The sequence below is a fragment of the Carlito syrichta genome, unplaced genomic scaffold (assembly GCF_000164805.1).
Source record: "Carlito syrichta isolate Samal-C Ts95f unplaced genomic scaffold, Tarsius_syrichta-2.0.1 Scaffold306628, whole genome shotgun sequence".
NCBI classification, from domain to species: Eukaryota; Metazoa; Chordata; class Mammalia; order Primates; family Tarsiidae; genus Carlito; species Carlito syrichta.
Genome location: NW_007250724.1, coordinates 340,208 through 353,537, shown reverse-complemented (window position 1 = coordinate 353,537; position 13,330 = coordinate 340,208). Strand labels below are relative to the sequence as shown.

At 53.4% G+C, this 13,330-nt stretch overlaps 4 protein-coding genes across 11 annotated transcripts in view; 3 read left to right on the top strand and 1 right to left on the bottom strand.

Moving 5' to 3' along the window:
- Positions 1-7,530, top strand: part of IP6K1 (inositol hexakisphosphate kinase 1) — a 74,707-nt gene extending 67,177 nt beyond the window's left edge. For 3 of the 4 annotated variants that reach the window (XM_008063173.1, XM_021715097.1, XM_021715096.1), the window contains 2 exons: positions 2,859-3,034; positions 4,174-7,530. In XM_008063173.1, the coding sequence (XP_008061364.1) occupies positions 2,859-3,034; positions 4,174-4,707 (710 nt within the window). In that variant the 3' untranslated portion in view covers positions 4,708-7,530. The remainder of the gene's footprint in view (positions 1-2,858; positions 3,035-4,173) is intronic. The other variant, XM_008063174.2, reaches the window with a different exon arrangement.
- A 365-nt stretch (positions 7,531-7,895) lies between these two features.
- GMPPB (GDP-mannose pyrophosphorylase B) lies at positions 7,896-10,353 on the top strand. Its single transcript, XM_008063168.1, has 9 exons — positions 7,896-8,273; positions 8,398-8,478; positions 8,570-8,618; positions 8,747-8,889; positions 9,114-9,272; positions 9,359-9,437; positions 9,511-9,638; positions 9,722-9,904; positions 9,986-10,353. Exons 1-9 carry the CDS (start codon positions 8,055-8,057, stop codon positions 10,115-10,117), a joined length of 1,173 nt encoding a protein of 390 aa, XP_008061359.1. The 5' UTR covers positions 7,896-8,054; the 3' UTR covers positions 10,118-10,353.
- RNF123 (ring finger protein 123) overlaps positions 10,325-13,330 on the bottom strand; it is a 29,551-nt gene continuing 26,545 nt past the window's right edge. For 4 of the 5 annotated variants that reach the window (XM_021715084.1, XM_021715086.1, XM_021715085.1 and 1 more), the window contains 4 exons: positions 11,209-11,351; positions 10,970-11,064; positions 10,759-10,844; positions 10,325-10,629 (listed from right to left, as the gene is read on the bottom strand). In XM_021715084.1, coding sequence (XP_021570759.1) covers positions 10,386-10,629; positions 10,759-10,844; positions 10,970-11,064; positions 11,209-11,351 — 568 coding nt within the window. In that variant the 3' untranslated portion in view covers positions 10,325-10,385. Of the gene's footprint in view, positions 10,683-10,758; positions 10,845-10,969; positions 11,065-11,208; positions 11,352-13,330 lie in introns of all 5 variants that reach the window. The other variant, XM_008063169.2, reaches the window with a different exon arrangement.
- The window catches only part of AMIGO3 (adhesion molecule with Ig like domain 3), a 1,677-nt gene continuing 436 nt past the window's right edge, over positions 12,090-13,330 (top strand). Inside the window, exon 1 of the mRNA XM_008063186.2 lies at positions 12,090-13,329. Coding sequence (XP_008061377.1) covers positions 12,090-13,329 — 1,240 coding nt within the window. The remainder of the gene's footprint in view (position 13,330) is intronic.

Genomic DNA, 13,330 nt, shown 5'->3' with positions numbered 1-13,330 from the left:
GTCTCGAACCCGCGGGCTCAGGCAATCTACTCACCTCAGCCTCCCAAAGGCGCGAGATTATAGGCTGAGCCACCGAGCCCGGCTGGGGGTTTTAATCTAATGATAAATATCATAAAATAGACTTAGGATGTTAAAGATAAAAAAAGTACTATTAAATGGGAATTCTTAAAATTGTTTACTGTGTTGAAGCAGTAGGCATATAACAACTAATACTTCCTGAGAAACTGAGGGAAAGTGTATCAAATGCTCTGTACATGTTTTCTCAGTGATCTTTTTGAAGGAGGAGCTCTTATTATTCCCAGTTTACAGATGCGGAAATAGAAGCACAGGGGGATTAAATGTGCCCAGAGTTAGTGAGTAGTCAAGAGCCCATGCTCTCAGGCACAGTTGAGATATTTCTGCATTCCTCTTTAATTTGATCATTGCTTGTTTATAAGTTACAGCAGGCAACAGAATTGATTAAAGGCCATATTTAATTATTCTGTAAGTTACTTTTTTTTAAAAATGTTTTTATTTTTTTTTGAGTTGGAATCTCACTCTGTCGCCCAGGCAGAAGTGCAGCAGCACGCTCACGGCTACCACATCCTCGACCTGCTGGGCTCAGGCAATTCTTCCACCTCAGCCTTCCAAGTAGCTGGAACTACAGGCACACACTACCATGCCCAGCCTATTTTTTTATTTATTGTAGAGGCGAGGTCTCACCAAGTTGCCCAGGCTGGTCTCAAACCCCTGAGCTCAGGCAATCAATCCTCTCACCTCAGCCTCCCAAAGTGCTGGGATTACAGGCTTGAGCCATCTTGCCTGGCCTTGTAAATTACTTCCAAAAGAACTAGGAGATATTTAAATGTTCATCATCAGCGTGATACTGAGTGTCTATCCAAGATGTTGTTGCTTTGTAGCACCCAAATATGGGTTAGAGGCCCAGGCTATGAGACCCAGTGACTTTTGGCAGACATGTGATGAGTCTATACCTGTATATTAAAGTTCAAATAAAGAAGTTAAGATTGTTGCAGACAGTATATTTGGATGAAGACATGCTAGGGAATTGGGAGAATTAGAACCATAGAGCTGTGTTGAGCAGAAGATAGAGAACGATTAAGGGGTAAGTTTAAATATATAGTTTGCTGGTTTGAAATTTAGTGAGAAAATGGCAAGGTAGAAATACAAATCCAGGCCGGGCATGGTGGCTCACACCTATAATCCCAGCAGTTTGGGAAGCCAGGGTGAGAGGATTGAGCCCAGGAGTTTGAGACCAGTGTAGGCAATATAGTGAGACCTCATCTCTATAAAAAAAAAAAAAAATTAGGCATAGTGGCATGCATCTGTAGTCCCAGCTACTGGAGGGTCTGGGGTGAGAGAATTGACTAAACCCAGGCTGTAGTGTACCTGTGATCGTGCCGCAGCACTCCAGCATGGGTCTCAGAGCAAAGCCCCCAACTCAAAAATAAATTTAAGTTCAGGTTTTTTCTAGAGATTCCTATTTGTTTTTATAGTGTTTGTAGTACTACAAAGATTACTTTCTTATTTCTTAGACCTGGATGAGGTGCTAGCTTGAGCAGGGCCTTAGTTTACTAAAGGTGAGCGATGTATCCAAATCTGCCAAGTTTTCTTTAGTTTGTGTATTGCCTGAATGATTGATCTAAAGAATAACATCAAAATAGCAAATCAACGGATGTGGTATATCCATACAATGGAAAATTATTTAGCCATATAAAGGACTGAAATTCTGATACATGCTTACAACATGGAAGAACTTTGAAAAATATTTTGCTAAATGCAATAAGCCAGACATGAAAAGAAATACGGTGTACCACTTATATGAGGTACATAAAGACAGAAAGTAGAGTAAAGGTTCCTTGGGGCTGTGGGGAGGGAGAATGGGGAGATACTATTTAGTAGTACTATTTAGATTCGTTGTTTCATTTTTGGAAAATGAAAAAGTTCTAGAGGTGGAGTGGGCATGGCAGCTCACGCCTATAATCCCAGTACTTTGGGAGGCGGAGGTGAGTGGATTGCCTGAGCCTAGGGGTTCAAGACCAGCTTGGTCAACTTGGCAAGACCTCGTCTCTACAAGAAATGAAAAAAATTAGCTGTATGTGGTGGTGTGTGCCTGTGATTCTAGCTACTTGGAAGGCTGAGGCGGAAGGATCGCCTGAGGCCAGCAGGTCAAGGCTGTAGTGGCTGTGAGTGTGCCACTGTACTCCAACCTGGGCGACAGAGTGAGACTCCAACTCAAAAAAAATTTTTTTTTAAGTTTTGGAGATGGATAGTGGTGATGGTTGCACAACAGAGTGAAAGTACTTAATGCTACCGAATTGTATATTTTTAAATGGTTAAAATGATAAATTTTGTTATGTATATTTTACCACAAAAATTGTTTTTTGTTAAAAAATAATAAACCAGCCAGGTGTGGAAGCTCACGCCTATAATCCCAGCACTTTGGGAGGCTGAGGTGAGAGGATTGCCTGAGCTCATGTGTTCAAGACCAGCCTTAGCAACTTGGCGAGACCTCATCTCTACAATAAATCAAAAAATTAGCTGGGCAGCGTGGCACATGCCTGTAGTTCCAGCTACTTGGAAGGCTGAGGCGGAAAGATGGCCTGAACCCAGCAGGTCGAGGCTTCAGTGGTCGTGAGTGTGCCACTGTACTCCAGCCTGGGCAGCAGAGTGAGACTTCAACTCAAAAAAAATAAAAATAATAATAATATGCTAGTGGCATGAAACCCACAATTGTGAGTTTCTGAGGCAAATATATATTACATTATTTGAATGCCCTTTTTTATAGAAAAATTTGGTTGTACTTTCCTGGCTTGGGCTGATGGCGAGTGTGGTTGTCATTCTCTTTAACCATGGCCCAGAGTTTCTCCTGCTTGAGAATGTGGTGCATCACTTCAAGTACCCCTGTGTGCTGGACCTGAAGATGGGCACCCGGCAGCATGGTGATGATGCATCAGCTGAGAAGGCAGCCCGGCAGATGAGGAAGTGTGAGCAGAGCACGTCAGCTACACTGGGTGTCAGGGTCTGTGGCATGCAGGTGAGTCACCCATGGTGAGAGCCTAGATGATGCCACTTGCATGTTTTGGGTTGCGCTCATACGTGCCTGCCACCCATGCCAAGTATCCTCCTGTCCCACATTGGCCTGGAGTTTCCTTTGAGGGTGAGTCCCCCACAGGGTATGGAGTATGTCCTTAGAAATGTGTTTCCTGGCCGGGCTCGGTGGCTCAGCCTGTAATCCTGTGCTTTGGGAGGCCTAGGTGAGTGAATTGCCTGAGCCCACGGGTTCGAGACCCACCTGGGCAACTTAGCGAGACCTCATCTCTACAATAAATAATAATAATAATAAAGTAGCCGGGCGTGGTAGCACGCGCCTGTAGTTCCAGCTACTTGGAAGGTTAAGGCGGAAAGATTGCTGGAGCCCAGCAGGTCGAGGCTGTGGTAGCCGGGAGCAGCCACTGCACTCCAGTCTGGGCGACTGAGTGAGACTCCAACTCAAAAAAAAAAAAAAGAAATGTGTTTCCTGAGCCCTTCTGTCCTTACCTGTTGACCTTGATTTGGCCTTCAGGCGCAGGGCCATTGTAAGAGCTTCTGCCTTGACATTGGGGCAAGCAAGACTTTTCTGTTAGCAGGCTGCGTCTAGGTAAGAGACCAGCTAGGTCTGGGCACTGTGGCTCACATCTGTAATTCCAGCACTTTGGGAGGCCAAGGTGAGAGGATTGTTTGAGCCCAGGAGTTCGAGACCAACCTAGGCATAGCGAGACCTCATCTCTACAAAAATAAAAAAAGTAGTTGGGAGTGGTAGTGCATGCCTGTGATCCCAGCTACTTGGGAGGCTAAAGCAGAAGGATTACCTGAGCCCGGGAGGTTGAGGCTATGGTAAGCCATGGTTGTGCCACTGCACTTCAGCCTGGGCAACAGTGTGAGATGCCAACTTAAAAAAAAAAAAAGTCCAGTGGGGGACCGGGGTAGCTTGGAGGAGGGCTCCAAAGGTGATGGCAGGGAATTTGTAGACCTGGTATTGGCTTTTTCTTGGCTCTACACATGGTGAAAGTGGCCTGCCCTGCTCCACTTGGAGGGATGAGCAGAAAAGCTCAGGTTGGTCAAATTGCTTACTCAGACACTGTGAGGTCATCTGACTTCCCTGGTACTCACTGTGTATGTCTCCTGGGATTTCAGGTATACCAGCTGGACACAGGGCATTACCTCTGCAGGAACAAGTACTATGGCCGTGGGCTCTCCATCGAAGGTTTTCGCAATGCCCTCTATCAGTATCTGCACAATGGCCTGGACCTGCGACGTGACCTCTTTGAGCCTATCCTGAGCAAACTGCGGGGCCTGAAAGCTGTGCTGGAGCGGCAGGCCTCCTACCGCTTCTATTCCAGTTCTCTGCTTGTCATCTATGATGGCAAGGAGTGCCGGGCTGAGTCCTGCCTGGACCGCCGGTCTGAGATGCGTCTCAAACACCTGGACATGGGGCTCCCTGAGGTGGTGTCATCCTGTGGCCCCAGCACCAGTCCCAGCAGCATCAGTTCCGAGGCGGGTTCCTCCTCTCCACCTAAGGTGGATGTCCGCATGATTGACTTTGCACATAGCACGTTCAAGGGCTTCCGGGATGACCCCACTGTGCATGATGGGCCAGACAGAGGCTACGTGTTTGGCCTGGAGAACCTCATCAGCATCATGGAACAGATGCGGGACGAGAACCAGTAGGCCCAGTCCTGGGCCCCCAAACCCCTTCCTCTCTACCCGCAGGCAGGGACCATTGCTCTGAACTTGCCATGAGGACACACAGACTTGCTTTTAAAGGGTTATATTTCTCTTTGGTGTAAACTAAAAGAAATGTTTTTAGCTGTAGCCTGGAATCCATGTATCTATAAAGTGAAGGAGGGCATATATGTTCTCTCAGCCAGGCTTCTTAGCTTTATGGCTCTGACTGCTGTGTCCAGGCTGACTTAGGAAGAAAGAGATGCCCCTGGTGGGCTCAGCAGCAGGAACAGGGTGCCCTTGGACGTTGGTTTATCTGGCCTAGGTCGTTGAGGTCTGTGGCTGCAGGGCTCTACCGATTGTGGAGTGAAGCCCTGGGCTGGCACAGGGTCCCTCCATGCCGTCTTCCTTGTTCTCCAGAAGTACTAGAGACTGGGTACCCATTTCTTGGAGGCTTTCCAGTCTTGTGCTGTGGATATGTCAGCTTGCTCTTTAACAGTTGCCTTCATGGCACCCAGGGCTGATTGCACACAGCTGGGCCCATCCTTTAGGGTCTGACCTTGGTATGGGGCTAGATTAATAAAGCTGGGCTGAAGCCAGCTCTTGGCAGAGGGCAGGCTCTGGGTTTTCTGGGCACCTATTGACACATGAACCTTTTCCTCCTATGCCCGAAACCCCAGCTAGCTTCTCTTTCCAAGATCCCTTGCCTAAGAAGGCCATTCCCTCCTTAGGCAAGGGGGTGTAGTTCTGTTTGCTGAGGAAAGTCTATGTTCCAGTAGGTCTCAGGACTTCTGGTTGCTCTGGCCCAGACAGTATTTACAGTTCTTGGGCTGTGAGTAGGGGTCTTCCTCCTCTGGTTTGGGCAGCTGTGCTGCCGCCGCTGGATAGGTTGCTCCTCCCAGGATTCAAGGGCTGTGGTCCGCTCAGGGTCTCATATTTCTCCAGGCCAAGCTCAAGGCAGCAGCCCTTTGTGAGGTGCTCCAGACCCTGGGCCTGGAGAACTTTAAGCTTGTCTGCTCACGGGGATATGGTCTGGGCCCTGGGTACAGGTGCCCAGATTCTGCTAGTGAGAGCTTTGTCTACTCTATTCTGGGGTCCATCAGTTTGTCCATGTGTCCATCTGCCAGTCCCTGTCTTTTGGGATCCTTCCCCTGGGGTGTAGTCTTGCTTATTAGAATATATTTCCTTCATGCTTTTCTCAGCAAAATACCCTTTCCCATTTCTGAGGTGAGCTCTTGGTCTTGTGCCCTGCCTCTGCAGGTGCTGCCTTTTTATAAAGACCTGGTAGCAGAATGAACCGTAGGTGGTGTTTCCATGTTGGCTCAAAACCCTTTCCCTGGGCCTAGAATTTGGCCCTCAACACTGACTGTGGGTTAACCCTTTCATCCCCACAGTTTTAGTCATTTTTGCAGTCAGCCCTTAATGGCACAGAGACCTACTGCTGCTTACACAAAGGGCCAAGAGGTGACTACTGAATTCAGCCATTGTCAAAGTTAGCATCCTCTCGTCCAAACCTAAGGCTGTTGTCATTGTCACTTTTGGCAGGTTCCTGTTTTGACATTAAAGTATACCTGCCATTCTGTGTCTGTGAGAGGTCTTGGTAACTAATAGACTGATTTCCTGGTCCTTAGAGATGCAGCCTCTTTAATGGGCTCCTTGATGGATCCCAGCTCTCTCAACCCTCTGACCCTGGTGCCAGTGGTGGATGGGTTCCCATTCCTTGGGACTGGGAGGGGCAGCTTGCCTGCTTCTGGTCAGAAATGACCATCTTGTCTCCTGTACCAGGCGGTGGCTTCAGGTATGGGGGCAGCAGCTCTTCATTAGTGTAGACTGTCATTCTATGGCAGGGTAGAGGGCAAGAATCTGGAGCCATTTGGGACTGCCTGGGGATGTTTTTTGCCTCCCAGATTTCTAGATTCTGGGAGCAGATGATGCCCCATTTTGCTGTCCTCACTTACCAAGTGTTTTCTTGACATCTTTTAAAAAGAATGGAAGGGCCTAGGATTTGCTGCTTCTCCCTCCAGAGCAAGGCAAAAGTGTCAGCACTTTTGACACCTGGAGACCCTGTTCTGTAGTCTGATGGTAGTGGACAAGTGTGTGTGTATACTTTCTGCCAGCCACTGCTCTTTCTCCCTTCCCCAGGCCAGAGGCCTGTCTCTGCCAGGCCTTGCCTTCCCAGCCCCAACTTGGGACCAAAGTGCAACATGGGATCATGGGTGGGGGTGCTCTAGTGACCCCTCTCTATAGTGCTTCCCTGGGCCAAGTGACACCAGCCCCTGGGGGGTGGGTGTGGGGTGGGTTGGGTGGTGGTTAAAGAGGAAGGGGACCACTGTAGCAGCTTACCAGGGACCCCACACCTCCCTCTCTGGGCCTGTGCAATGGGTGTGGGGATTCCCACTAAGGGGCCAGGGGCCTGTGCTAGTTTAGTAGTCTCTGCTCATGCTCTCACACCTGGCCATGTGCACGCTCCCTAGATGCAGATTGCATTGAACTTTAAAGCTGTACAATTTGGTTATGTTTGTGCCGAATTTTTAAAATATTTTAATGAAAAAAAGTGGAGAACCCTGGGACGGGCCTGGTTCCTTTGCTTCTCGGGGAACTGGAAGACCTCGCTCTGCTCCTCTTTCCTGGAAGCTAAGCCTATCCACACCGCCCGAGACCTGCTCCCGGATACTACTCGTGGCTGCAGCTATAGTTGCGTTTTCTCGGGACCTTGCGTGTGGGAGAGAGGGGTGCTCCGGCCGAGCCTGCTCCTTTCTGTCCCCTAGTGCTGCCCACCCCGCTTGTGTCTGAGGTCGTGTATGTCAAAATAAAGCCGTTAGAAACTCAGGCGTGTCCGTGTCTTTGTGAAAATCCCGAGGTTTCCGGGTTGAGCAAGGCGGGCAGTCCCACCCCACGGTCCCGGGTCCTTTCTCTCGTGTCCCTTCCCTAGGGCCGGAGCAGGCGGGGCCGGAAGCTGCTGTACCGCGGCAGACCCGAGCACCGGAGAGAACGAGGCCTCGCCCTTGGCGCCAGTTCCGCCTTTGGATCCGCCAATGGGCAGCCGACCCGCGGGTCCCGGCCCCGGTCCCCATGGCAGCGCGGCGCGCTCGGGCTCTCATTGGCTACGTCTGCCGCAGCGCCGTGCCCTAGCGCTCCGACGCCGGCGGCCGTGCCACGTACACGTCAGCCGATTGGCCCGCTGAGGTAGCGTCACTGTCCGCGCCGCGTCCGGCCTGAGTTCCGGGCCAGCTGCCCTCCATCCCGCGTCGTGTCCTGGGTTGTGGCGGACCGGGATCCGGCGTCAGGGCTGACCAGGCGGACGAGGACGAGCCAGAGTCGGTCAGTCGGGCAGGTGAGGGGCGGGTCCAGGCATGGCGGCGGGAGTGCGCGGCAGGAGCCGCCGGGTGGGTTGCTGGCACCTCGGAACCCCGCGACTCACTCACCTGTCGCCTGCAGGCACGATGAAGGCACTGATTTTGGTGGGCGGTTATGGGACGCGGCTTCGGCCGCTGACGCTGAGCATCCCGAAGCCACTGGTGGACTTCTGCAATAAGCCCATCTTGCTGCACCAAGTGGAGGCGCTGGCCGCGGTAAGACCTTGGATTGGGATCCGAGTTCGGATTTGGAAGGACTAGGGAAGGCTAGCAACTTAGAGTCAGGAGCGCCTATTCCTTCCAACTGAGCCCGCCTGTCGGTCTATGTTCTGTCCGACAGGCAGGCGTGGACCACGTGATCCTGGCCGTGAGCTACATGTCGCAGGTGCTGGAGAAGGAAATGAAGGCGCAGGAGCAGAGGGTGAGGCACGGACTCTTGTCGCTTATCATTTGTCCCTGCTCACCTTCCCATCGTGGTAGGAAAATCTGACTAGGAGACTTTTTCCTTCCAGCTGGGTATCCGAATCTCAATGTCCCGTGAAGAGGAGCCTTTGGGTACAGGTCAGTAGAGACAGGAAGGGAGGGATTAGGACCAGAGGGGGTAAAACCCAGCCTGGATTGGGCCAGCGGAACCTGAATCCTGGGACTCAGAGCCCCCAGCAAGGTGGTGACCTGTCTCCTTTCTCCAGCTGGGCCCCTGGCACTGGCCCGTGACCTGCTCTCCGAGACTGCAGACCCTTTCTTTGTCCTCAACAGTGACGTGATCTGTGACTTCCCCTTCCAAGCCATGGTGCAGTTCCACCGGCACCATGGCCAGGAGGGCTCTATCCTGGTAAGGGACCAGGTCTTCCTTCTCTTTGGACATTCCACACCACCCCCCCACTCCCATGCCCAGCCTTCCTTGCCCCTCAGCCTTGAACTACCTTCTGATGTTATGGGCACAGAGTTGTGAAGTATGCACTTTTAAGCATTTGGGGCAGAATCTCTGAGATTTGGAACAGCATGTGTATCAAGGCTCAGAACACTGGACTAGGCCTGAGGTCCCCTCGTATTCAGGTGACCAAGGTGGAGGAACCCTCCAAGTATGGTGTTGTGGTGTGTGAGGCAGACACAGGCCGCATTCACCGGTTCGTGGAGAAGCCGCAGGTGTTTGTGTCCAATAAGATCAACGCAGGCATGTACATCCTGAGCCCTGCGGTGCTGCAGCGTATCCAGGTGTGTAGGAGACAGCTGCTGGGTGGGCTGGGGCGGGACAGGCCACCACCGCCATGACCCTGCTCACAAGCTGCCCACTCCCACAGCTGCAGCCTACGTCCATTGAGAAGGAGGTCTTCCCTGTTATGGCCAAGGAGGGGCAGCTATATGCCATGGAGCTGCAGGGTGAGGCAGGGAGGCCACAGGGTGGGGGTGGTCTGTGGCTGGGCTGAGCCCCCTGATGCATCCCTCCCTACAGGCTTCTGGATGGACATTGGGCAGCCCAAGGATTTCCTCACTGGCATGTGCCTCTTCTTGCAGTCACTGAGACAGAAGCATCCTGAGCGACTGTGCTCAGGCCCTGGCATTGTGGGCAACGTGCTGGTGGTAAGGCCCTTGCCTAGCCCGTTATTAATCCCCTCAGTCTTGCATGACAAATGGCCCACTTTTGTTTTCCCCACCACTCCCAGGACCCAAGCACCCGCATTGGCCAGAACTGTAGCATTGGCCCCAACGTAAGCCTGGGTCCTGGTGTGGTAGTGGAGGATGGTGTGTGTATCCGGCGGTGCACAGTGCTACGGGATGCCCATATCCGTTCCCACTCCTGGCTCGAGTCCTGCATTGTGGGCTGGCGCTGCCGTGTGGGCCAGTGGGTAAGCCTGGGGGCTAGGCCAGGTAGGGAGGGGGCAAGAATGAGCCTGCCTTGTTGACAAGGCCTATCCTTTCTCCCTGAGGTTCGCATGGAGAATGTGACAGTGCTGGGTGAGGATGTGATAGTTAATGATGAACTCTACCTCAATGGAGCCAGCGTGCTGCCCCACAAGTCTATCGGCGAGTCCGTGCCAGAGCCTCGCATCATCATGTGAGGGGTGCTATGGGGCTGGCTGAGCCCTGGTTTCCCCATTGGCTGGCCTGATACACCAGAAGACCCTGGACTTGTTGCTGTATGATTTGGGAGCATTGGATGGGGCCGAAGTTGGACATCTGCCTTCTCATGTGGTCATAATCTGGCAGAATTCCTGCTGGGCACACTCAACAAACTCCACTCCCTCAAGAAGGGCCAAGGCCAGGGCTGTATGGAATAATAATTTAATGCACACTGCGGCCCTGACTGAAAGTCAAGCTCAGGCACAATTAGGCCATGGCTGGGCTCCTACTAATGAGGCAACAGGCAGGCAAGAAGATGGTGGGATGTAGTAGGGAGGTTACGGGTGAGGGGGCGGTGGCAGAGCAAAGGGAGCTCATAAGTAGGACCCAGCCTGGGTTTGGGTTCAGGAGTAGACGTTCCAGGATGGTGCAGGCTGTGAGGGCTAGGCAGCTGAGGAAGTGGTACTCGTACTGGCTGCCTTCTCCCAGTCCTCTACAGACACAATGGTGGCTTTGCAGAAGAAGCAATCCTTGTTGTTCATCAGGTGCTGGTTGATGCAGGCTCTACAACACGGGAGGGGGTGAAGGCTATCCTGTGTGTCCCTACAGCTCTCCCCACAAGCCCGTGGGGCCCACTTACTTGCAAGACTTGTGGCCACAGGGCTGGAACACAGCAGAGATGGGGTGGGCATAGCAGATTGGGCAGAGGTCCTCCTCACTGGTGGGCTGCAGGGAGGAGAGCAAAGGGTTAGGTAGAGTTGGAGGCCCAGATAGGTGGGTATTGGCTATGCTCATGTAGGAGTGCATACATATCCAAGTGGCATGGGCCTGTGTTCTGTGGTCCTACTCACCAGGGAGGCAGCTGCTGCCTGGGCGGATGCAGAGGTCAGGTGTGCCAGCATCCGTTCCACCTGGGCCAACTCCTCAGCACTGATATAATCCGAATCTGGAGAGTGGTGGGTGGTGTCAGGCCAAATGTGGCCTGAGAACCCAGTGCCTCTTGAAGTTTCCCAGCCTAGTAATTGGCTGTTTTTAAGGCTCCTGACTTGATCCAGCCCCAAATCCCTGACCCACCCTCCAGCTGACTCACAGCTTTGCAGGGAGAAGCGCTTCCGGTCAGGGGCTGGCAGCGCAGTGCCAGGTGCTGGGGGCTCTGGCTGCCCCAGGAGATAGCATATTGAGCGGAGCTGGAAGCAGGGATCAGCCAGGAGCACTGATGTGGCTCTCTCTGTCCTAGATAGGGGAGGGTTCAAGGGTAGTGAAAATGCTTGGGGCCTGTCTGAAAGGGATTTCTGTGCCATGATACTTCCATTATCATCCCTCTTTTCCATTCTCCCGTCTCCTGCTGCTTCTCAAATCCCTACAAAGTCCTGGGTCCTAGTAAGGTACCACACATCCTTGAGTACCAGTTTAAGGAGGAAGGGCTCAGGAGAGTCACAAGATCGTGGAAATCCTGCCCTGTAATATATTAACCCTTCAGAATCACTTCAAATAAACACAACAATAACAGCAATTTAGAGACATTCTTGCTAGACTTCACCTTTTACTCTTCGAGGAAAAAGTAGAAAGCTGCCGGCCAAGGGCAGATCGGGACATTGGGGTCAGACTAGCGCCCCCTCTAGCGGTCACGCAAGGCCTCTGAGAACTAAGGGACGTGGCCGCCCCGCCCCCTTAGGTGGGAACCAATGGGAGCCCGGGGCTCCGCCCTCCAAGCCACAGCTTCCCGGCGAGTATTTAGAAGCCGACCAGGAACGCGCTCCGGGAGAGCTGAGGAAGCTGAAGGGAGCACAGCCCCACCTCACCACCTGGGAACCGGCGAGGAGGAGCTGTCGGCCTTGCGAGACAGAAGACGCATCGTGCTCGGCAGTGGGACATTGGGTACCACGTACGTCGAACCAGAGCCGAAGTGGGTGAGTCCTAGGGCTGCGACCTGCACAGAACTACCCTATCCCGTCTCTGGCGGTCGCCGCCATGGCCTGGCTGGTGCTGCCGGGCGCCCTGCTGTGCATGCTGCGTGTTGGATTAAGCACCTTGGACTCCGAGGTTTTCCCGCCCCCTGGGCCCCACAACTGCCCCTACAAATGCGTCTGCGCTGCCGACCTGCTGAGCTGCGCAGGCCTTGGGTTGCAGGACGTGCCGGCCGCGTTACCTGCTACTGCTGCAGACCTCGACCTGAGCCACAATGTGCTCCAGCGCCTGCGCCCCGGCTGGTTGGCGCCCTTCTCCCAGCTGCGCACCCTGCGCCTAGGCCACAACGAACTGGGTGCGTTGGGTCGTGGCGTCTTCACGAATGCCAGCTCCCTGAGGCTGCTCGATCTATCATCTAATGCGTTGCGGGCACTTGGCCGCCACGACCTCAGTGGGCTGGGGGCGCTGGAGAGGCTGCTTCTGTTCAATAATCGCTTGGTGCACTTGGACGAGCATGCCTTTCACGGCCTGAGCGCACTCAGCTATCTCTACCTGGGCTGCAACGAACTTGCGTCTTTCTCCTTCGTCCACCTTCATGGTCTGGACTCGACCCACTTGCGTACTCTAGACCTTTCCTCCAACCAGCTGGATCACATCTCTGTACCTGAACTGGCCGCGCTGCCGGCCTTCCTCAAGAATGGCCTCTACTTGCACAACAACCCGTTGCCTTGCGACTGCCGCCTCTACCATCTCCTGCAGCGCTGGCACCAGCGGGGCCTAAGTGCCGTGCGGGACTTCGCGCGCGAGTACACGTGCCTGGCCTTCAAAGTGTCCGCGTCCCGCGTGCGTTTCTTTGAGTATAGCCGCGTCTTCGAGAACTGCTCGTCTGCCCCAGCTCGTGGCCTAGAGCGGCCCGAAGAGCAGCTGCACGTGCAGTTGGGTCGATCCCTGAGGCTGTACTGCAACACAAGTGTCCCCGCTATGCGTATTGCCTGGGTTTCACCGAAGCAGGAGCTGCTCATGGCACCGGGATCCCGCGATGGCAGCATTGCGGTGCTGGCTGACGGCAGCTTAGCCATCAATAACGTGCAGCAGGGCCATGCGGGCGTCTTCGTTTGCCTGGCCACCGGACCCCGCCTGCGCCACAACCAGACGCACGAGTACAACGTGAGCGTACATTTGCCGCACCCGGAGCCCGATGCTTTCAACACGGGCTTCACCACGTTGCTGGGCTGCGTAGTAGGCCTGGTGCTGGTGCTGCTCTACTTGTTCGCCCCACCCTGCCGTGGCTGCTGCCGCTGCTG

What these genes read in the sequence shown, in the direction of transcription:
- GMPPB (XM_008063168.1), top strand. Translation starts at nt 8,055, where the DNA reads ATGGCGGCGGGAGTGCGCGGCAGGAGCCGCCGGGTGGGTTGCTGGCAC. An exon ending in GCCAGGAGGGCTCTATCCTG is followed by an intron (nt 8,890 to 9,113) that starts GTAAGGGACCAG and finishes CCTCGTATTCAG; the next exon opens with GTGACCAAGGTGGAGGAACC. An exon ending in ATATGCCATGGAGCTGCAGG is followed by an intron (nt 9,438 to 9,510) that starts GTGAGGCAGGGA and finishes CCCTCCCTACAG; the next exon opens with GCTTCTGGATGGACATTGGG.